Source organism: Epargyreus clarus, unplaced genomic scaffold, assembly GCF_041222505.1.
Source record: "Epargyreus clarus isolate Ecla_fem2 unplaced genomic scaffold, WU_Ecla_fem_2.2 ptg000021l, whole genome shotgun sequence".
Taxonomy (NCBI): Eukaryota; Metazoa; Arthropoda; class Insecta; order Lepidoptera; family Hesperiidae; genus Epargyreus; species Epargyreus clarus.
In genome coordinates, this window is record NW_027332228.1 from 4,406,368 (window position 1) to 4,430,115 (window position 23,748).

The 23,748-nt window shown below is 35.0% G+C and overlaps 1 protein-coding gene across 2 annotated transcripts in view; it reads left to right on the forward strand.

The window, feature by feature from the left end:
* MFS9 (major facilitator superfamily transporter 9) overlaps nucleotides 1-23,748 on the forward strand; it is a 48,105-nt gene that overhangs the window by 15,212 nt on the left and 9,145 nt on the right. For both annotated transcript variants that reach the window (XM_073084183.1, XM_073084182.1), the window contains exons 2-3: nucleotides 20,242-20,422; nucleotides 22,911-23,029. In XM_073084183.1, the coding sequence (XP_072940284.1) occupies nucleotides 20,242-20,422; nucleotides 22,911-23,029 (300 nt within the window). The remainder of the gene's footprint in view (nucleotides 1-20,241; nucleotides 20,423-22,910; nucleotides 23,030-23,748) is intronic.

Here is a 23,748-nt window from a genome sequence, read left to right on the forward strand (position 1 = left end):
TTAATTTTTATTGTGTATTTCTGTTTGTTACTAAATCTGGTGTACAATAAAGAGTATTGTATTGTATTGTATTGTTTTCGTGAATTATTTTATTAGTTACTTAAGAACTTTATGCGAAGAAAATCATCCTGGAAAAAAGCATATATACGGTCGAATTGAGTAACCTCCTCCTTTTTTGAAGTCGGTTAAAAAGAGAGCTCTGAATACTATTAACAAGATACTCTATTTCTTTACCAGTGTGATTGACTATTCCGTAACTTCTCTTCTATTCTGTTCTGTAGAAAATTATAAACAGTATACAACTACTTTTATTCGCTGTGTAGGAGTTCCATTATCCAGATTTTATTACGCCGGCCCCCGTTATTGCACTCAATTACTTTTCTATTACGCGACTAATGTATTTAGAGACCCACATTTCCACTTACAGTAGAAATTGGTAGTAAAGTATAGCTACATTATAATGTATGTAGGCTGTAACCTAAACGTGGTATTTTTGTAATGAATAGTTTTCATGACATTTTGTGTTCCCTTGTGCATTAGTTACCATTATATGTTGGTAAACCATTTTGGGTATCAGTGATATAGTTTCGATGACCTTTAAGGTCATGTGTCAAAAAAAAAGAATCGGAGTTTGGTGCGTTGTAGAATAAATTTAACATAATCCTATGACTCCTAAAGCACTGTGGTACTCTTTTCAAAAGCATCGTAGCATATTTGGAGGGGTTTCCACTCATCACCACAAAAAATGTCACCCGTATGTCTCCCAGTCAAAAAAGGCGTCTACTGTAAATCGGAACCGTAACCGAAGAAAATAGCAAGTAGTGGTCTACGAAACTAAAAAGTTTAAGGGCATCTAAACTCCCTAAAAATCCTCACCAACCCTCTTATGCGCAGATATATTTTTAGAATTTGATGTTTATTCCTGTATTTAGAGTTTCATCCATATCATCTCAATGTACGTGATCTTTCCCAATCCGGTTTGTGCGTTCGTCTTAACCGCGCACGTGCAAGAATTTGAAGCTCTCCACAGAAGGCACAAAATAACTACTTGTACCAAAAAGCAAAAAGCTTCTACAGAGTTGCAAATGTCTACGCGTCTCTTGCGTGACTTATAATAATCAAAAGGTCAGAGAACATTCGTTTTAGTTGTATAAATAATGTTTGCCTCACTATTCGTTTGAAACTCGACTCATTCTCAATAAGCAGGCAATTTACCGTTAAAAAAATCTTCGAAATTATTTCGTGTGATCGAAAGATCAATTTATAAACATTTTATGACACAAAAAAATGTCTGACTAGTTCCAGACGATCGTTTGACGATTAAAATTCAAGTTCGCAATCGCTTAACTTTGAGGTAATTTGCTATTACATAGATCGAATGTTAAAAAAAACACGATTAGGTATTCTGCTTAGTTATGGTTTTTCAATCTCCCTTCTCTCTTCAGCTCATATTAGTCAACTCTAGGACATAGACCTCTCGCAAGGAACGCCACTGAGCCCGATCGGTGTACATCCAGCCAATTCTTCTTTACGATCTAGAATAGCGTATGAAGGCATGGTTCAGCAGTGGGATAATAATGAATTGCTGAAACAATTCGCGCGTATAGAATCGTATTTGTCGCTATTGAACTAGCGAGCCGCTACTGTCAAATAAAAAATACCAACCAATAGGGTTGCCACCTATAAAAATTATTGCACTATTTCATAAGTAATTCAAATGTCGTGGGGCTCTACCCCGAAATCGCTTGTTGAGCAGTGGTTTCCAACGGTTACGTACGGGAAAAGGTCTTTACAGAAATGCATATTTTATAGATAATACAGTTATTCCTAAATACTATAGTTTTGCAATGTATTTTTTTTCAAAATGCAGTTTTCTTAAAAAAAGTGGTGGCAACCCTAATACCAACTCGATTTGTTACGTAAAGCCAGCCGGCACAATGGCAAGGCGGAGGCATTGTAATTCTATCCGGTTTTTATGCTTTCGAAAGGTGATGTGAAAACGTTTGCAACCAGACTATATGTTGAATTTAATTCCACGCTTATGTTGGGTACGAGTCGCATCACATTCGCCTGTTATTCATAATCAATCTATGTTTTGCATCCCGCAGACATTTGCCGAAGTTTGACTATTTCTTCATACAAGAAATTGATAAATTTCCATTGCTTACCAAATTTGCTTTTTTCTACCAAAGGCAACATTTTCATAGGGTATTCCAACGGGCATTATTGTTTGTGATTGTAGCAAGAATTAATAGTTAGGGTTCCTTATGCAAAGGGTAAAAACGGATCGCTATTAGTAGGGCTCCGCTCCGGACGTCCATATGTCCGCCTGTCACAGGACTCTATCTTTTGAACCGTAATAGGTAGCGTTTATTTTTCAATGCATTTACTGCTAACGCTGCTATGATAACAAATACTAAAAAAATATTGATGGTAATTGTGTGAGACTTCAACTCTCACTTGGCCAATTTTTATTTATCGATGTTTTGTATAGAAAAGGTTTAGTAACAGTTCTAAAAAAGGTGAATCACACAAGTAAACCCGGTATTGTAAAGACAGCTGAAGCTTTGAAAATAATTGTGATTAAGAAGACGCATTAATTGCTCAGAAAGATAACATTGTTAAGAACGGAATACGCATTGTTTTGAGATAAGACTCTTATATAAACAACTGTAATGTATTTATTTACATGTGACTCATTTCCTAGGTTCTGTTGACCTCTCAGAACATACCTACCATTAAAAATCTTTGCGAATTCTTGCCTTTGTTTTTTGAGATTATCTTGTACAAATTGACGGATAAATGCTCAGCCGGAAATTAAAAGTGATGTCATTTTAGTTTTGACTGGATTATTAACTCTGTCTACATACATTACATCTGATGTCGTCTTTGTCAGCTCATTGCTGTTCCACTGCTGGTCATGGGTTTCCGAATGAAAGAGGCTTAGGGTCCATAGTTCACCACGCTTGATAGTGAGACTTAATTTTTATTGAATTATACCATACATCAATCAGTCTTTTAAAGTCCACAGCTGGACATAGGCCTCCCCTAATTGGCACCATGCCAACCGGTCCCGTGCCCTCTGGATGTAGCGGTTTCCCGCCGACTTCTTCAGGTCATCGGTTCACCTGGTTTGAGGTCGACCTGTGTTCCTTTTGCCTAAACGTTGTCGCCACTCAAGGACCTTTCTTCCCCATCGGCCCTCCGAGCGAAGTGGTCGGCGACTTCAGCCTACTAATCTTAAGAACTATGTCGGTATGCTTAGTACGTCTATTTAAATGTAACTGTGATAAAATTGTAATTGGGGATATGCCTCTAATATGCATTATAGTTTGTAAAATGTTTAAAAAGAATTGAAATGACCACTGCGTTTCTGCAGTATTTTAAACCGGAGTTATTAATTTACTTCATTGAAGTTGTCAACAAAAACTAGGTAAGACTGTCGTTTTTAATATGGATAATATAGTGCTGCATATACGGTTATACAGTTTTTTCATGTATGTTGTTTTCTAAGAATGGCAGGTCTGCATAGGAATGTTTTGTCTCGATTTCCGCATATCAGTAATGTGACCTCCCTATCACTTCTGCGTCGTTAGAAATGCGACTTGGTTCGTAGGTACTGACTAATATTTCACATTGTGCTATAAAAAGCGAATGAAAAGATGACTATACAATATTTTTCATTATTGCAGCCACTCTAAAGTTCTTTTGTTATCGTGCCAAGGTCTCGTGATATATCCTTCGAGTTTGGTGATATTTCCTTTTTCTTTTTGTACAACGTTTTTATCATACGACATTTTCCAACCAAGTCATCTAATAGCCGTTTTCCCTGAATCATAATCGGATTTTATTATAAGAATTACGGGCACACAAGTGTTAGATAGTTGCTTTTCGGTAATAGTTTCATGCGCAGCATTTCGCTGTAATTATAATATTTATACTATATGATTTATATTTGGTGAATCAGATATCCTCATCATATGGTTCCGATGTCTTAGTGTAACATTTCCTTAAATATAACCAATCCCACAACCATGACATATTTGTATAACGTGTTTTCACTAGTCTGTTTGATATCAATCATAGCTATATCTTTGCCATGTTTACTTCCAGTACATAAGTTTGTCATAACGACTGAATAAGAATAAGACTGAATAAGAATAATGGCACAACTCAAAATTCATTTTTCTTTTAAAGATACAATTTAATCCCAAATATTTCCTATTTTAATATATCCTAACAGTACTGTGGTTATATACAGTTATTTTTGCAAAGAAGCGATATAATTATACCACAAGAAAAAATAATTAGCCGAGTGCAAGTTGAACTCGCGCCCTGAGGGTTCCTGAGCCATTGAAGTACATGCATTGTAGAGCCCTGAGACACACGGACACACAGGGGAGGCTAAGTAATAGAGTTCCGTTTTTACCCATTGGGTAGAAACCCTAAAAATAGATCAGGGTAACAGCGCCACTTATTGATCCAAAAGTATACTTTAACCATACAAACACGTTACACATACATAATTTTCATAAAAATCAGTTGAACTGTTTCGTATATTAAGCTTCGTACAGAGATAATTAATTTTTTTTTTTTTTTTTTTTTTTTATATAATATAAGAGTAGCAGACGAGCATGCAGTCCACCTGATGGTAAGTGGCTACTGCCGCCCATGGACATCTGTAATCAACCCCAGATAGGATTAGATATTCCTACCTGAAGTCGGCCACAGATGCGCCGCTACCCCTGAGGACTGAGCTGGAACGCCTCGGAAAAGTCTGTCTCCCTTACCACACCCTTCAAACCGGAACACAGCAGCGCTTAACACTGCTGTTATTAGGTAGAAATAGGTGTGGCGGTGGTGCCGCCGGAGTCGAACCACAATGGGTTCTACCACCTTCCATAATTCCGTGTAATAAGATAAAAAATCGGAACAAATTATTTAAGAAGCTACTCTGCCAATTCGGTTTAGTAATGCGTATGTCTTCAGACTGGAATGTAGAAAATGAACTAATTATCCCAATGAACTTTTTCACCTTACAAAGAATTACTTCCTTGTTAATAAGGAACTAGATCCACTCATACAAACAAGAGATTAGGTCATTATTTTCTTGTTGCTCTCCTCACAATTCCAAAGCAATGGACTCGAACTCATCAATGTTTACTAAAGACTGTACTTACCCATAATTAAAATGAGGTACTAATATCCCTTAACTTTTTTATTATAATTAATCGATTCACAAGTTTGGTTTGTCTTCGGGAATAATATCCTACTATTACTCTTCTCTAAAGGTCGATTAGAGCAAGGTTGACAAAGTTTATTGTAGCCGAGTTTGTAATAACTTTTTACAAATTATTAAATTGTTGCGATCTACCAATTGAAAATTTATTTCGGTACCATTATTCGAATTTATATTATTATAGGACCCTTATTTGATACGTTACTACGATTGAAATCTTTTTGATATGTCCATGTAATTTCGTTTACCATTTTAAATATTAGGTAGTAGATTTTATTATAAGAATTACGGGCACACAAGTGTTAGATAGTTGCTTTTCGGTAATAGTTTCATGCGCAGCATTTCGCTGTAATTATAATATTTATACTATATGATTTATATTTGGTGAATCAGATATCCTCATCATATGGTTCCGATGTCTTAGTGTAACATTTCCTTAAATATAACCAATCCCACAACCATGACATATTTGTATAACGTGTTTTCACTAGTCTGTTTGATATCAATCATAGCTATATCTTTGCCATGTTTACTTCCAGTACATAAGTTTGTCATAACGACTGAATAAGAATAAGACTGAATAAGAATAATGGCACAACTCAAAATTCATTTTTCTTTTAAAGATACAATTTAATCCCAAATATTTCCTATTTTAATATATCCTAACAGTACTGTGGTTATATACAGTTATTTTTGCAAAGAAGCGATATAATTATACCACAAGAAAAAATAATTAGCCGAGTGCAAGTTGAACTCGCGCCCTGAGGGTTCCTGAGCCATTGAAGTACATGCATTGTAGAGCCCTGAGACACACGGACACACAGGGGAGGCTAAGTAATAGAGTTCCGTTTTTACCCATTGGGTAGAAACCCTAAAAATAGATCAGGGTAACAGCGCCACTTATTGATCCAAAAGTATACTTTAACCATACAAACACGTTACACATACATAATTTTCATAAAAATCAGTTGAACTGTTTCGTATATTAAGCTTCGTACAGAGATAATTAATTTTTTTTTTTTTTTTTTTTTTTTATATAATATAAGAGTAGCAGACGAGCATGCAGTCCACCTGATGGTAAGTGGCTACTGCCGCCCATGGACATCTGTAATCAACCCCAGATAGGATTAGATATTCCTACCTGAAGTCGGCCACAGATGCGCCGCTACCCCTGAGGACTGAGCTGGAACGCCTCGGAAAAGTCTGTCTCCCTTACCACACCCTTCAAACCGGAACACAGCAGCGCTTAACACTGCTGTTATTAGGTAGAAATAGGTGTGGCGGTGGTGCCGCCGGAGTCGAACCACAATGGGTTCTACCACCTTCCATAATTCCGTGTAATAAGATAAAAAATCGGAACAAATTATTTAAGAAGCTACTCTGCCAATTCGGTTTAGTAATGCGTATGTCTTCAGACTGGAATGTAGAAAATGAACTAATTATCCCAATGAACTTTTTCACCTTACAAAGAATTACTTCCTTGTTAATAAGGAACTAGATCCACTCATACAAACAAGAGATTAGGTCATTATTTTCTTGTTGCTCTCCTCACAATTCCAAAGCAATGGACTCGAACTCATCAATGTTTACTAAAGACTGTACTTACCCATAATTAAAATGAGGTACTAATATCCCTTAACTTTTTTATTATAATTAATCGATTCACAAGTTTGGTTTGTCTTCGGGAATAATATCCTACTATTACTCTTCTCTAAAGGTCGATTAGAGCAAGGTTGACAAAGTTTATTGTAGCCGAGTTTGTAATAACTTTTTACAAATTATTAAATTGTTGCGATCTACCAATTGAAAATTTATTTCGGTACCATTATTCGAATTTATATTATTATAGGACCCTTATTTGATACGTTACTACGATTGAAATCTTTTTGATATGTCCATGTAATTTCGTTTACCATTTTAAATATTAGGTACCTTTTTTTTTTTTTTTTTTTTTTTTTTCTCGAGGGGGAAACCTTCAAAAGGTACCCGACGACGTGGGAGCGACGCCGGGTTATGTGGGATTTTTACCGCACTAAAACCCCCCCGGTGGCCGTCCTCAACGCTTGTTGGAGAACTCCGGGATCTCCGACGGAACACAACCGGAGCCCTCCAAGCGCGATGCCCCGATCGGGCTCTACCCTGGAAGAGCAGTTTTCGCTCCTCCCACACCATGTAGTGTTTACGACGGTATGCGACCACACATACCGCCGTCCTTCCCGGGGTCGCTAGCTGGACGGTTCGAGCTCCCACTCTTGCCGCCCGCAACCCCGGAAGCCCCCTTTTAGTCGCCTCCTACGACAGGCAGGGGATACCGTAGCCCTATTCTAGTCCCGGAACTACAGGGACACTGAACAATGAACATACAGGAGTAACTCAAATCAATCTTCTGATATTATTTTTAAATCCACTTGTGAACATCCGTATAACTAGATAACTGAAAGGACATTAAAGATGATTATGGGACTAAATTTAAAGATTTGCTGCGAGATACTTAAAAAGCGTAATTGGGTCACAACCTAATTAGGTCGGGTGACACCATCGACAAGCATCTTATGGTCGCCATCGAAATAATTGTACCATCGGGGATTTGTTTAACGACGTACCTATTGAAGGGGGCAATGATTCTGGAGGCGGAGTGACACGATTGTTTGCAGATCGTTTTCCTCCCCCGGGTTATAGCTTCCCTTTCGATGTTTCTTTCCGTGTTTTCTTAAGCAATTACACGAGAGAAAACGATTTTCGTTAAAAAAAGAGTCCGTGAAGTTTTGTTGACTACCAACTGGGCAAGGCGATATACTACAGGGTGATGTACTATGGCCTAATCCTTTCCCAGTGCCAAGTAATATGATGTTGATAATAACGGTGAAAGTATGTTTGTCATTTCAAAAAAATCGTTAACTGGAGTTCCATTTAGTTATGTCAATATTTGGATACAAATTCGAATCAATAAAACGGTTGTGTCTGTCATTTATAAAAAAGCATACATATAGGTATTCTAGACTTCAAAACTACTGAACTAGGATTAGATATAAGTTAGGACTATTGTGCTAAGATTACAGGAAGCAACGTAGACTAGATTACTTTTCCCAAAAAATATTGAAGCTTTCTTCATAAAAAATATATTTTAATCTGTCCGGTGCCGTGGTCTGGCGGCTCTCAACTAGGATTGATGGAAATCGATTCAGCCGTACAAAGACTTTTAAGAGTCTATTTTTAAGACTTTCACTTTTAAGAGTGCGTTTTCTAATTTTCAGTTATAACAGATTTATTTGGTAAAAAGATTAAAAATCTGCCACGTATTAAACGCACCTATAATCTTCCAACCAGATGATATTAATAAACGATAACCTCGATGGAATATTTATTCAGGAATGAAGCTAGAGATTGTTTCAGCAGCCGCTGCGATTATATTAGAATCTAATTATTGTACCGTTCAGTCGCGTTATTGAAATATTTCATTGTAAATACTTGGTTAGTCGATTTCACAATTGTCTGAAGTAAAATTATTATTTATAGCGAACAGAGATGCCTCAATGTCATCGTCAACCTATTACTAGTGGGCACTAGTCTCGTCTCCCGCGATTCGAACCTTGGGCCCCTCTACCGAAAGGCCTAATTTCAATCACTAGGCTGTCAAGAAACCAATTGTCGGAACTACGAGTAGTGTTTTGTGATGCTGAAGCTACTACATAGCTATCCAATAGAAATAAACAGCTTTGAAACTATTACCCCACATGCTGACCAAGTGCTGGTTTAATACCTTATCTTCGTTTGTCGACGCCACCCAACTTGTATCACAACACGAACTTTCCCAAAGATCGCTGCCACAATAATTAGTGAATAATACGAGGCATTTGTTTATTACGATTGCAAATTGCCGTAAAACATCATTTTCTTCGGCCCGCGTCTCTAACACCTTGAAAGTAGTAAAAACCAGTGGTAATCGATTTATTTGGAGCAAACGTTATGGTTAGGCGATCAACCCGCTACTGTTACACGTAATTACACTGTAAATATAATAGAGTAATTAATGTACTTTAGGTTATGATACAAATAAAAGTAGAAATTGCCAAAGTATGATATTATAAGACAGAACTGAATCGAAAAAAATGCTTTGTAACATTTTTCATGTACTTAGTACGATTAGCAGATTTTTGGATATCATATCATAGTCTTGAATTAGGTAAGCTTAGAGGTTTATAACTTAATCTGCAACTACAACAGACAAGCATAACATCCACATTTGACAAGCATGATAGAGTTTGCCACGATGTTGATCCAGACCAGCATAAAATAAATAAGAGCAAGACAATACCTATTTACTACTTTATTTACTCGTAAAATTTCGTAAAATATTGTACAGTATCAGAATGAAATGAATAGAGAGATTAGGTTAGGTTAGGTTAGAACTCACGGAGCATTTTTCATGTCTTCATTTCTCTTTGAGAACTATCAATTACAACAGAATCTGGGAAAGTATTTCTACAATATGTTGCATAAACCATACTCATTCAGGATCGCTACTCGAATTAGGGTAATATAAATTCATTGTCTATCCACGTAATGGTTATGCTTAGCATAATTGTTTAACTTTTTTCATTATTAACCAAACAACATTGCTACGCGAACCGCCTGTAGAATTTTGATCGTAATGGTCCAATTTAATCCTTATTCAATTGCCGTTATAAATAATTGTTTATAGGTGTTTAAACTTTAAAAGTAACATCCCACATGTACTTTATGTAAATTAATAATGTTTTATAATCGCTAATGAATCATTGGGATTTATCTGTCAAGTCACTTGACATACAAAATCCCGCGGGTATCTTCTAACACCTGTTATTAAATGATCAATCTGTCTAATGTTTTGCCTACTAAAGATTAACATTTGATCATTTCTTAACACTAAACTTAGTCAACTTTCGATCTTTAGTTAAAAAATGAATAGATTGAATATTAATCGCGGGCGTCAGTAGAACAGTGAGACAGATAGATACAACGACATAGAAAAGGTGTAGTAATTATTATAAAAAACAAAAACCTGACGACTTAAAAATAATTAATAATTAAAAGAAAATGTAAGTAATGTAGCCTATGCAACTGCTACAATTTGGACAAATCTAATGACATAAATATGTTCAAAATGTTAAATCCGTCAAGCAGTTTGAGCTAAACGGTGCTAAACAAGACAAACATGCAAACGTTCGAACAGACATACATTTATGTTATTTTACATATATAATATTAACGTACTTATATTTAACGCATTATGAGTATTATGACCTCGTAACCACGGCGTAACAATGTGATATAAGTAAATGTATGAGGTATTCGTCGTTGCGTGCAAATTTTCATAAATTATAAACTACTATAACGCAAAATCCATCCAACTTTCTAATTAATGTTGTCCTCGTTCGAACAGGTTTAAAATTCAAATATAACTTGGGCTCCAAATCTTTAATCATTGTCTAAGTAAACCAATCTGGAATATTCTGGAATGGTAAAGTTTTATTTTTTAGTTGTGAAGACAAATATACGAATATCATACAAAAGACTAATTTTATAAGGACAAGTGTTTTGGATTCATTCTAAACGACTTATCCTCGAAACTTTATCGACGATATCGTTGATTCCCCATTACTGAGGACGTAGTCATTAAGAACATTCGTACTTCTACTTACTGTTATTTCTGATTTTGTGAAATCTAAATAGAGTCACGTACTTTATTATTTACGTGCCCGTTTCACTATAATCATATTAAGTTTCTGTTACATAGTCTTCTTTATGTATGTTTACCTTACTCCCTTCAACTTCACACAAACTCTGCTGCTATTAGGCATAAGTAGCTGTGGTGAAGACTGTATACACATACAATGTAATGATAACGTTACGACGACTGTACCCATGTCACGTAAATCTAAAAATGTCCGATCTGTCGTCGTTAAATGTCGAGCATCCCTAAAACGTACATGCGTACGTCCCATTTGGTTCATTAAAATTTTCCAAAATGGTTTCGCTGGATATCTTAAAGTCTGCATTATCACACAAAGAAACTTGTTCGTGTAAGGGATCATTAGCCGGATATTTTAAATCTCGTATACATTAATGGAACCTTTTTAAGATGGGTTAGAAGTATGGTATGGTAATAGGGTGGAGTGGTACTCGGTAACTTTATTAAAATGTTTATGAGGTTTAAGTAACCGCAAAATGAAAGGGTTGCTTTTAATACTAAACTTTAAGTGATTTTACTTGCTTTTTAATTATATCGATAGTTAGATTTTCGAGGCACATTCATATCTATTTTTTGCATACCCAAAGTCGAAATTTGACATACCTATTTAGTGGGCAAAAACCGAGGCTTTGGTCAGCAAAACATCGGATAGATTGATTATTAATAATACATAAACCTTTTTGTCAATGACGTAACAACATCCATTCAAAAAAATTTTAAATCCATAAAGACATTTATATCACGGCGTGCGTAAATTGACGTTTTACGCACGCTTCGCGTGCGCAAAACCCCCATTTCCGACCCCGTAATATAAAATTTTATACAACACGCGGACGAAAAATGTTTTTCTGACTCGTGTGATTGCAGTCCTCGCCTGCGGCTCGGCCTGCAAACTCACACTTGTCAGAAAAAAAATTTTCGTCCTCGTATTGTAATGTACTATTAGTGCAGATTTGCAGATTTATTTAAGTATTTGTACATCGTATGCATAAGTGCACTACCGGTTCAAAAATAATTCTGTGAAGAATCTACTTTACATAAAATATTTTTATTTGATGTGGTTGTGAAATAATTACAGTAGGTATGGGCCTTTAAAGTTATTATTTAACCCTAATATGCAAGTAACGGTACTTGTAGGCCTTGAGAAAATAATTATTAAATTACTTGCAGCTTTTGTAACGTACTAACCGGTTTGTGTCAATGTGTAATTATTTAATGTACGAAATACAATATGTATTACATTTTGTATACTTTGAGACGGAGTACGGAAATTAGTAATAGATGAGTCAACAAGTTAGAGTATGAAGAGTTCAAATCAAAGAGTTACTTTTCCACTTATTCAAGCCTAAACTGAAAACATGGCTAATAGATAAAACATTCTATTCTATTACGGAATATTTAAATTTGCCTCAAATTAATAAATGACGAACAAGTTGAAAGTGTATTTAATAAAATGTTATGGGATGGAATAATAATAGTAATGTATACACATAATAATATATTAATTGAATATGAATAGCGACATAATTATTGGAAATTCTACTTGACTAATTTATTATACTGACTAATTTATAGGCTGACTTATATTATACTTCAATTTTGTATTTTTTGTTATCTTTTGTATCATAAATAATTATTAGAATATTTGTATGTCATAACAACATGACTAGATATAATGGAACTCGCATTAATATGTAAACCACCATGTATACCTATATCTATAAACAAATAAACTATTTGAATTTGAATTTGAAGCCTTGTACCAAAGACCTCTTAATACCCGCTGACGAATTCTTCATACTTCGTATTCTTCACACAAAACTGTTTGATTTGACAACCATATCGTAAGGGTGTATAAAGATTTGTTGGGTCGCCTTTTTGGGACATCCGCCATATTGGATTTAGAATGACGTCACTACGCTAATCGGGGTTTACTGGCATAACAATCAGTTGCAAGATTTGTCCCTCACATTCGAAACAAGTTAAAATAATGCTCATAAAATACTGTAAAATATTCCCTGGACTATAAGAAGGTTGATTCATGGAATTATAAATGGATTTATGTATAAAGAGATGGAATAAATGTTGACAATAAATCTAAGAATTCAGAGTCCGCCTCAGATGCTAATTTTTCGTCCTAACTCGTCAAGATCGTGACTTCTTTATGCTGAAAGTTTATTTAAGGTTTATCTGTTCCTTTTATATTGAAATATAATTTTAAGAAGCCGCTTTTTATGGTATGTAGCTTAGATACTTATTTTGTTTATATGGAGATAAATAAAAACTTTGGAACATATATTGAAGTAAATATAGTAAAGGTTAGGTAAAAGATTACGTAGCTGTAGTAAGAAGTGCGTATTAGGTACAAAAATATGATGTGATTAATGGCAAAGAAAAACATTGTAAGGAAACCTACATGATCGAGAGGTCTGTAAAAACTTTGTCACATTTGTGTGAGGTCTACTACATCTAGCCAGTAAGTATGGTTTATTATGTACCTCTCTGAGCGGACACCCGTACCGAGCAGTGGAAAGTATGAGTTGTTAACAATAAGGGTTGAATAACAAAGTAATACTACTGTGGCACAGGTAGGTATGTTAATTGACTTCAACTTTGACTGTAACCTTGACTCTGTGGGAATGTGGGCTCTTGCACCACAATCGATACCGTCGCCACACGCTTCTCTAAACGGAGACCAAGTCGGAATGCCGTGCATGCGACGCACGCGGCCGTAAGGTCAATGTTTTTGTCGCAAATAATCGTACATAGGTAAACATTCGAAGAATATTACTATGGCATTGCATACCGGGATATAGGGACTCCGCCTGCTACTTGTGAGACTGATGCTGGTAGTGAACTGAACAGGATTTGGACTACGTCGCCGTAGTCTTCAACTTACTACTGTTAATGTTGAGTACTAGTCTCCTCTCAGAGAGAGGTAAATGCCATAGTCCACTACGCTGGTCAAGTGCAATTTGGTAGACTTCACATACTATTACGAATTTTTTTTCGAACTCTGGCGTGCAATGCTGTACTTCTCAATTTCCTCTTTCACCGTTTACGCAAGATAATTCTAAAATACGATATTACAGCTTTCATTCTTTTAATCAATAATTTATGGTCTAAGTCAACATATACGGTAGTAAGGAATACATTAGATTTACTGTAGGAATCTCTTGAAAGCTCTGAATACCTCGCTAACCCTTGCATGTTACGTTGGCATGGCTAGGCCAAACTCAAATCAAGGTTATAGAAATCGAAATGTTCAAATGTCGCAAATAGGAAGTATTGAGTGTAATAACAGTGTAATTCGTTTTAATTAGAAACAACATTTATCGGATATTCAAGTGACATGTCCTTATGACGCATTCAAGTCAAAAATATGAGTTAGTATTACGTCCTTAAATCCTTTAAATAATTAGATACTTGGAAATCTTTAGCCTCCATAAAAGGATAAAATTGTACATTTGAAAATAAAAAAAAAGCTGTATTCTATAAAAGATTAGAATTATAATTAAGTTAATTCCTATAACATTAATCTATCATATCAATTTTATCTCAAGTGCTCGAATATTTCTAGATTACTTTATGGTGTGTTAGAAATTCCCGCTTCCATGACGCAAATGGACAGATAATAAATGCAAATACTGAGAACCTGTAACAAATTTGTTGCATGAGTAGATAAACTATGGTTTTTCTTCATTAAATTTCATGTTTTTGATAAATTTATAAAAACGTACATAAATTAGTATTGCAGCATAAATGATGATACCAACTACTTACTACAGAGTAGGTATGGACTATGATAGTATCTAAGTAAGTTTAAGTTTTTGTTCCGCGTAAATTTGCAAGTTACAAAGATCACGAAAAGATAGCATAAGAAAAGAAATTAAGTTTCATATAATTTTTTTTCAAAAATCATGTTTCATATAAATCTTTTCAAAAATCATCAGAAACATCGATTGCTTTTTGATTTTGTGGCATCTAGTTGGGGTACGTTTTGTCAGTCCCAATGTGTTTTGTATGTTACCTACCTACTTACTTTATTCTTTGTTTATGACATATAAACATGTTTTAAAGTGAACTTTCAAGGAAATAAGAAATAATAAAGTAAGTATCTTTCTAACCAGTTTAGATTATAATGAGCCATTTCCGATAGAGTTCCCATATCACTTGACCATTCACAATCATTACCAGTTTGCCTCGAATTAATACTATTGTGCATGTCTTGACACACGTAAAAGCGTATTAAGTATTAGATTTCCGTCCATAAAATTATATTCACAACAAAATCGAGCAATTACAAGTTCTATGCCATAGTAACACGACACCGTATTGGACGTAATCTCGGATTTCAATCTAGTTTCAATCGGCTGGACAGACTGACCTAGTTTTCACTTGTTTCGCTTTGATTTCGTAGAAATTTATATAAAACTATGCATTTATAATAAGATTGTAATTTAATGTGAACAGCGCCATCTGTTATCGCTTTACACAGCCGAACAAGCACAAGATCGAAGGAGAAGCGTAATTGTTTGATTTCATAGAAATTGTTAATACTTCGCGTAAGCAATTATGTATGTGCCTTTATAACAACAACAACAAAAATAAGCAGCTATAAGCAACAACTATAAGCAGCCAATAAATATCATAACCACTTAAGTGCTTATTAATTTTTGATATTTTATATATTTTCTTGCTAAGTAAATATAAATGTATTCAACTGAATTTTATACGCAGTAAAGCCGCATTATCGTCTATTTGAAGGTATGGAGGTTGGAGACTTTACTGCCAAATAGTTTTAGCCTACATTAGGCACAAATCGTCTGTATTCGGAATGTTAGAACCGATGAATGAATGAATGAGTAATCGATTATAGGTCGAAGAAACCCGTGGAATGATTTTTACTACACTAAAATAATTATATTAATCACCCCGTTTCTTTTATATACACACAACTACAATACGAATGAAAATATTTGTATAAAAATTTTCACCATTTAAAGCGATGGCGCATTAAAGCATTGTTTTGAAATTCCTTGAAACTGTAGTTTATTTTTTACTTTTACTTTATAACTTACTTATTATCAGGACCGTCATTATAAATCTATTGGACTCGTCAAAACGAATCATATGAGTCCAAACTCGAAGGGTTTACTAGTAGCGACTGAAGAGTTCCTCTATCCACCTCTTGGCTCTCTCATCAGATCAGCCCTGTATACATTATTGTATTGTAATCCATGTGTAATACGTGCTAATTTTAAAAATTAATCGGACGTTACTGACGGTGAAAATTACCTTATTATATCCATCATATACGTGCATACACACATACAAAGGTTCCGTAATGCTTGTAAAAACAATAAATTTTACAATAGTAAATAATCGAGCCGTGTTTAAAATATACGAATGCCATACATAAATAAATAATAGAGTCAATTAATCGCTGCCCATTCAATCTAAGTTATTGTTAGAGATTTCAGTTTTCTCAAGAAACCTATGAAAGGCTTTCTATATTAATTAACGAAACATTCTGTGTTTCCATAAATAATATGAAATATGCAACGATGAAATACGAATACGAAAGCATTTTACAAACATTCATTTAACTTTAGTTCGTATGTAGGTACGAGTATGTGTGAGTCAATTTTTAACTGAATTTTAAATCAGTTAATTGCGACCTAAAATATTGGAAAACGTGTTCTATAAGGAGTTGGACACAGATGTCCACGGGCGGCTGTGACCATTTATCATCAGATGGACTGCCAGCTCTCATTTGCTACTCCAATGTCATACAAATAATGATTGACTAAGTAGGTACGAGTCGAACTCGCACATAGAAGGTGGTAGAACCCTTTGTGGATCGACTCCGGCGGCACCACCGCCACACCTATTTCTACCTAATAACAGCAGTGTTAAGCGCTGCTGTGTTCCGGTTTGGAGGGTGTTGTAAGGGAGACAGACTTTTCCGAGGCGTTCCAGCTTAGTCCTCAGGGGTAGCGGCGCATCTGTGGCTGACCTCAGGTAGGAATATCTAATCCTATCTGGGGTTGATTACAGATGTCCATGAGCGGCAGTAGCCACTTACCATCAGGTGGACTGCATGCTCGTCTGCTACTCTTATATTATAAAAAAAAAAAAAAACATGGAGGCTTCCGTACCACCGTTATACATTATCTGTGAAAATGTTCACTGTATTCCAAGTACGGTTTAACAGTAAGATCGAAAAATTCCGAAATATACCGGTTTATTGTATGGAGACCCCCTTAAATATTCAACTTTATTTTATTTTTAGTATTTGTTGTAATAGCGGCCACCGTTATGCATCCTCTATGAAAATTTCAAGTGTCTATCTATTACGGTTTCAGAGATAGAGCCCTTTGACAGGCGGACAGACAGCGAAGTCTTCGTAATAGGGTTCCGTTTTACCCTTTGGGTACGGAACCCTAAAAACAATAATCGTATGTAAAATATACTTCTATTATAAATATTTCTTAAATTAGTAGTCATGTACCAAATTAAGGTGAAATAAAAGACGAATCGTAGTCATCGGAAATCAAGCCAATAAACTGGTAATTCCAGTTCCAATTTATCTCCCAATAAGATAAAGTTAGTCGAAATCGCAAGGATACATTTTAATGTAATAAATCTCAAGTCCCTGGAGCTAAGTCAAGACGTCTGTCCGTGGACGAAGTAACCAAATAGAGCCCTAATAGATTTCGTACAGATAAATTTTAAGCTGTCGTTAACCTAGTGTTTTGAATATCCAATCCCAGTCAACGTTCCTCGAAGTTACGTGGCAATTGGAAAAATTTACTTACTATAATGGTGAAAATTAATTAACTTAAAGAAACGTGGCCTGAAGATTTGCCATAAAATAGTTACAACTCTTGTCAAAAAGGCAGATATTTCATTATCGATATGAGTATTTGTTTGTATCTGTATCCGCAAAAGAGAATTCTACAGATAAGTATTGAGTAGATTTAGAATGGATAATAATATGTCAACGATGTAGTTAATAAATAGAAAGGAAAATAAGAATTTTATTAGTTAATACATAGAACAAATTAAAAAATATTTTTAATAGTAATATTTTTCATTAGGAGTCGATTTCGTTAGTAAGTCTGCGTATTCCCAACGAAACTATGTAACATTGTAACCAATACGAGCGATTGCAAGTATTTGTTTAGTGTGTCACACTTCGGATAACGCGTTGTTATTATAATGAAGGCGTTACTTTATGTAATTAAACTAATTATTTTAATTGTTCATAATGTGTTATGATGTGCCTATATTTTATTGTGAATCACTTTAATTCCTGAATGAAACGGACATATAACTATATACTTCTATACTGGGGGTCTCCCCATATTGATCAATCTTTCTACATTAATAAATTCAGGATTATATGAGTAAAACTTAAAACCGTTACGTATTTCTGTCTTCTCGGCTACGTGTTAGAAATACGTAGTAACTATTACATTACTATAGTCGAATGTCATTATTTTTAGGGTTCCGTGCCCAAAGTGTAAAAACGGAACCCTATTGCTAAACCTCCGCTGTCTGTCCGTCTGTAATAGGGCTCTATCTTGGAACCGTAATAGATATACACTTAAAATTTTCACAATGCATTCGCTTCCATGGCTGCTATGATAACAATTGCTAAAAATAAAAAATAAAAACAAATATAAATGTAGTAGTGCGGAACCCTCGGTATGCGATTTTTTCTCGTGTTTGGAAAATTTATTTATACTATGGGTCGCCGGTGAAGGATTCAAATCGATTCTATATGAAATATGAAAAGACCTTGATGACAAAGAGTAGTTCCATCTATCATCTTTAATGATATCAGAATAGATCTATTCAAGTGCAGTAAACACTTCACTTCACAATGTAGTCTACTTTAAACAAGTACTGGAACGTATTAGGTACATACTAGATAGTTAAACACTTTGTAAATAACGATAATTTTGTATGTAAAGTGAACTTGATTGATCTGGTACCCAAGTAATGGACTACTACGTGTAGCGTACACGTAAAATTTTAGTGTGCTTACCAAAAGTGCTACAATGCGTACGTGACATTTGTCCGGCGAGCATAAATATCTATACTATATAATATATAATAATATTATAAAGAGGAAAACTTTGTTTGTTTGATTGTAATGAATAGGCTCAAAAACTACTGGACCAATTTTAAAAATTCTTTCACCATTCGAAAGCTATATTATGCACGAGTAACATAGCCTATATTTTATATGAAATATATTTGATAAATAGATTTTGAGGCGGTACAAAGTTAGCCGGGTCAGCTAGTATTTAATAAAACTACGAAAAATAAAAAATGGGGATACGGAACCCTCCGGGTGCGAATTCGACTTGCACTTAGCCAATTGTTATTATAAAGTTAAGTTTAGCTGTTATTTTGACATTACATACAGCAATTTTATTTTATTAACTTCTATAGATGTGAGCCGATTTTTTTTTTATTTAATTAATTTTTACTTTAATAGAAATTCCCTGTGATATGAAACTTTCCTAACGCGTATATAACTTCACCTTCTGTTAACAAATCATTAATAAAACTTCACATTTCTTTTCTTGAAAATTTTAATATAGTTGGTTTCAGGGCTTCGATAATTATATTGTCAGTTGCAAGGCTGCACAAAGCTTAATTACATTGTACTTAGAACAGTCGATATTTCAATTTGTGCTCCTAACAAAAGGCTCTTAAGAATATAAAATAAAAGTCTGAAAATATAAATGAGTCCACCGTGACCCCTTTTTCAACCTTATACTAACATTAAAGTTACTTTGCTCATTAATCTAGTTTGGAGAGCGGATATTGTTCGTGAGGTGTTCCGGTTTAGTCTTCAGACCTACCTAACGTCTTTGTTTTTTTATGGGATTTAAATAGCAAACAAGATCGTGATATGGACTGCATTCCACCTGATGGTAAGTGGTCCCTGCCGTGATGATAGCAACATGAAAATAGCAAGCCATTCCGTATAAAAGAACGGTTTTACCTGCCGATAAGAATGTATTGCCTCTCCTAAGGATTATGATGCTCGCGTCATATGCGGGAGGTTCGGAGACAATCCTATCTTTTTTTTTATCCGTGGTGGATCCGCTGTTAGGGTACCCCTCAGCAAAGCGAAATCATCTGTCCTATTTAGTGTAAGATAGCGATACTGCAAAAATCGTGGTTAAGGTTTTAATATACATGACCATACCGATATTGTAATTCACAAACAATATTCTTTCCTTTTCAGAGAGCAAACAAAAGAAAGCGGTACAACATGGTGTTTCTGGAGGAAGAGGAGGCTGGTGGTGGCTCTCCTGGCCTTCTTCGGTTTCTTCAACGTGTACGCGCTGAGAGTGAACCTATCCGTCGCCGTGGTTGCGATGACCGAGCCAATTGAAACTGAGTTGGAGAATGGGACCATTGTTTATGTGAGTAACCTTTTTTTTATAAAATAGGAGTAGCAGACGAGCATGCAGTCCACCTGATGGTAGGTTCCGCCCATGGACATCTGTAATCAACCCCAAATAAGATTATATATTCCTACCTGAGGTCAGCCACAGATGCGCCGCTACTCTGAGGCCTAAGCTGGAACGCTTCGGAAAAGTATATCTATACAGATAACACAGCAGCGCTTAACACTGCTATTAAAAATACAAACAGCTGGATGCAAAAACATCCTCCTCGTACGTGTGGCATAATACTCGTACGTGTGGCAGTGGTACAGCCAGAGTCTAATCAAAGAGAGTTCCTTATAAAAACCGGAGGTACATACGAGTATATTGAAATCGTGATTTATTTTAACGACAATCACACTTCATAGCCTATATTGTACAATGTCTATTTATATCGACGTAATTGTGAGGCAACTGGAGCAAATATAATGACGTTATTGTGATTTCTCTATTCATGCTGTTGCGTGATGTCGCAATTTTTACAATAACTGTTTGAAATTGTAACGTATCGTCTATTAAAATCATGTCTCTGATAGTTATTTTTCTGTCGACGTTTATATTGATGTTATAGCGTCTTTTATAACGTGACAATAATGATATTTTTAACTCAATACCATTCAAGAACACAATAGGTTCCGTCGTAACATTCAAATTAGAATTTTCGAAGAATTTTGTCGTTATTTCCTCACCATTTACTTCCTTGTCTGATTCTAAATATAACTAAGTAGGTGTATAAAATGAAAAATATATATATATTATATTTTATTTATGAATGAGTAGAATAAAACGGAATTACTAGAAAAATTGTGTCTTTGACATAATTAACATATTATCCACATTTACTACATAACAGTAGTTGTAAGGGCTGCTATGGGTGTGGTTTAAAGGAAATGGAAAGAGAGAAATACACAAAACGATCTGTCTTAATCCACGCTGCTGTGTTCCGGTTTGAAGGGTGTGGTAAGGAAGACATACTTTTCCGAGGCGTTTCAGCTTAGTCCTCAGGCGTAGCAGCGCACCGTGGCCAACCTCACGTGGGAATATCTAATCCTATCTGGTGTTTATTACAGATGTCCATGGGCGGCAGTAGCCACTTATCATCAGGTGGACGGCATGCTCGTCTGCTGCTCCTATATTATATAAAAAAAAAAAAAAAAAAAAATTGGAGTTGGTTACAGAATTATATACATGATAGTACCCCCTTACCATCATGTGGACTCCGTGCTCCTTTACAACTACTGTATCTTAGGAAAAGGATTTTTAATATTGTCTCTTTTTTAAGCTTTTCCAATCCACGATGGGTTCGACCTTTTGTACAAAATGACATTCAAAAACCGTTCTAACAAATGGCAAATCGTTCCAGCGAAGGAAAAATTTGTTTCCGTGATGTAGTAAAAATTTACGTTCTTGTAAAAGATTTCGATGCAAGGTCGACGCCGTAAATTCATATTAATACGTATCACGGCGTAGACTTCGCTAACTTTTCCGATGTTTCGAAATGATTCTTGGGTCCATGGGGTAAAAGTTGATCATAAAACACCGTTGAGGGCCCTAATCGATGGGCAAAACTGTAAAATTGATATTAGGGACCCATATATTTCACTTATGACTTGGGTCTCAGGGTCCAAGGTCCAATCAATAACAGTGTCAAATCTTATGTTTATAGGCAATCTCTTGAACAGTTTTACGGCAGAGGCCTGAAGATTATGTTTTATCCTATGAGTATTATTTGAAAATTGGCTAAAAGCGTTTTATGGTTAACTAGCTGACCTGGCGAACTTTGTACCGCCCCAAAATGTTTGTATCAAATATATTTCATATAAAATATAATCTATGTCACTCATGGAAAATGTAGCTTTTGAATGGTGAAAGAATTTTTAAAATCGGTCCAGTAGTTTTTGAGCCTATTCATTACAACCAAACAAACAAAGTTTTCCTCTTTATAATATTAGTATAGATTTGTTTCATAATTTCGAAATGATAAAATGATCTTGTGCGACATATTATGATAATTACAATATTGTACATGATATTTGTAACGAAATACGATAATACATAATACGAATGAAAAAAAAACGATGATTTTGTGAGGGGCAGTCGAGGCAGACGTACTACAAAATGTCCTATTTCTAGTATATACTTGCTTCCTCTAAAAACTCAATGAATTTAATTTGTAATTATACTATTCTATTCCTACATTCCCCCTTTAACCAAACTTCCCTTGCCGCCGAAACACAAAAAGATCAGTCATTTTAAAAATGGTCCATTTAATTGATTATTATTATATTGATTTATTAAACCTTTGTGTCAATGGCGAAATACAAAATATCAGCCACTTTAAAAATGATACAATTAATTGATTGTTAAACCTTTGTTTCAACGACGAAATACAAAAAGATATTTCACTATTAAATATGGTCCAATTAATTTGATTATTATTAAACCTTTGTTTTAATTTTTCCAGGTTCCCGAATTCGACTGGACTTCTCAGACGAAGGGTCTTGTGCTGAGCTCATTCTTCTATGGGTACCTCGTGACTCAGCTCCCAGGCGGGTGGCTTGCAGCTAAAATAGGAGGTAACAGGTTCGTTCCTTTTCACAAAGCACACTAACAATAATAATTGTTTGAATGCACGCATATATTTCGCTTATCATTACAATCTTCGTTCATACATGTAGTTTAAGACGATGAAGTGATATAGACTCCTTATGTATATTTCGTATAAAAGAAACTGGTCAATCCGAGAGCAGAGAATTAGTTATTTTTACCGACCGAAGATTTGGATTCCGACACCGGCAATACGCCACTACGTAACGTATTTTAATGCATTATGCGTGGTAATGTGAGCATACGATTTTACATTCACATTGGGAGATTCAAAGAATTTATCTTTTAAAGACTCTTTACATAAGATTCATGTGACTGAAGTGACCTGATAGTGTACATCCTGCATTAGGAGTCTATTTATTTTCTTTATCTGTCTCTATTGTGTTACGAGTACATCCCCATTGGTGTAATTATGTGAAAAATTACCGCAACGAATGGATTTCCGAGACCGGTATTGTAATTTGTAATGATGCAATCTCCGACATCCTAAGTGGTATTTCATACTTGCTGGAAAATCTTAATGTTAAATTACTTTAAAAATGCTCTAGGATTTTTCAAATAAATATTTACTAAACTTTATAAAAATTCTATTCTTCCTAGAATTTGATCCTTAAAAACAACACTATCAAATAGTAGAATAATTTAGAGGATGTATTTTTTTTTTTCTAAATGAACTCGTCCGATTCCCGTCTAGG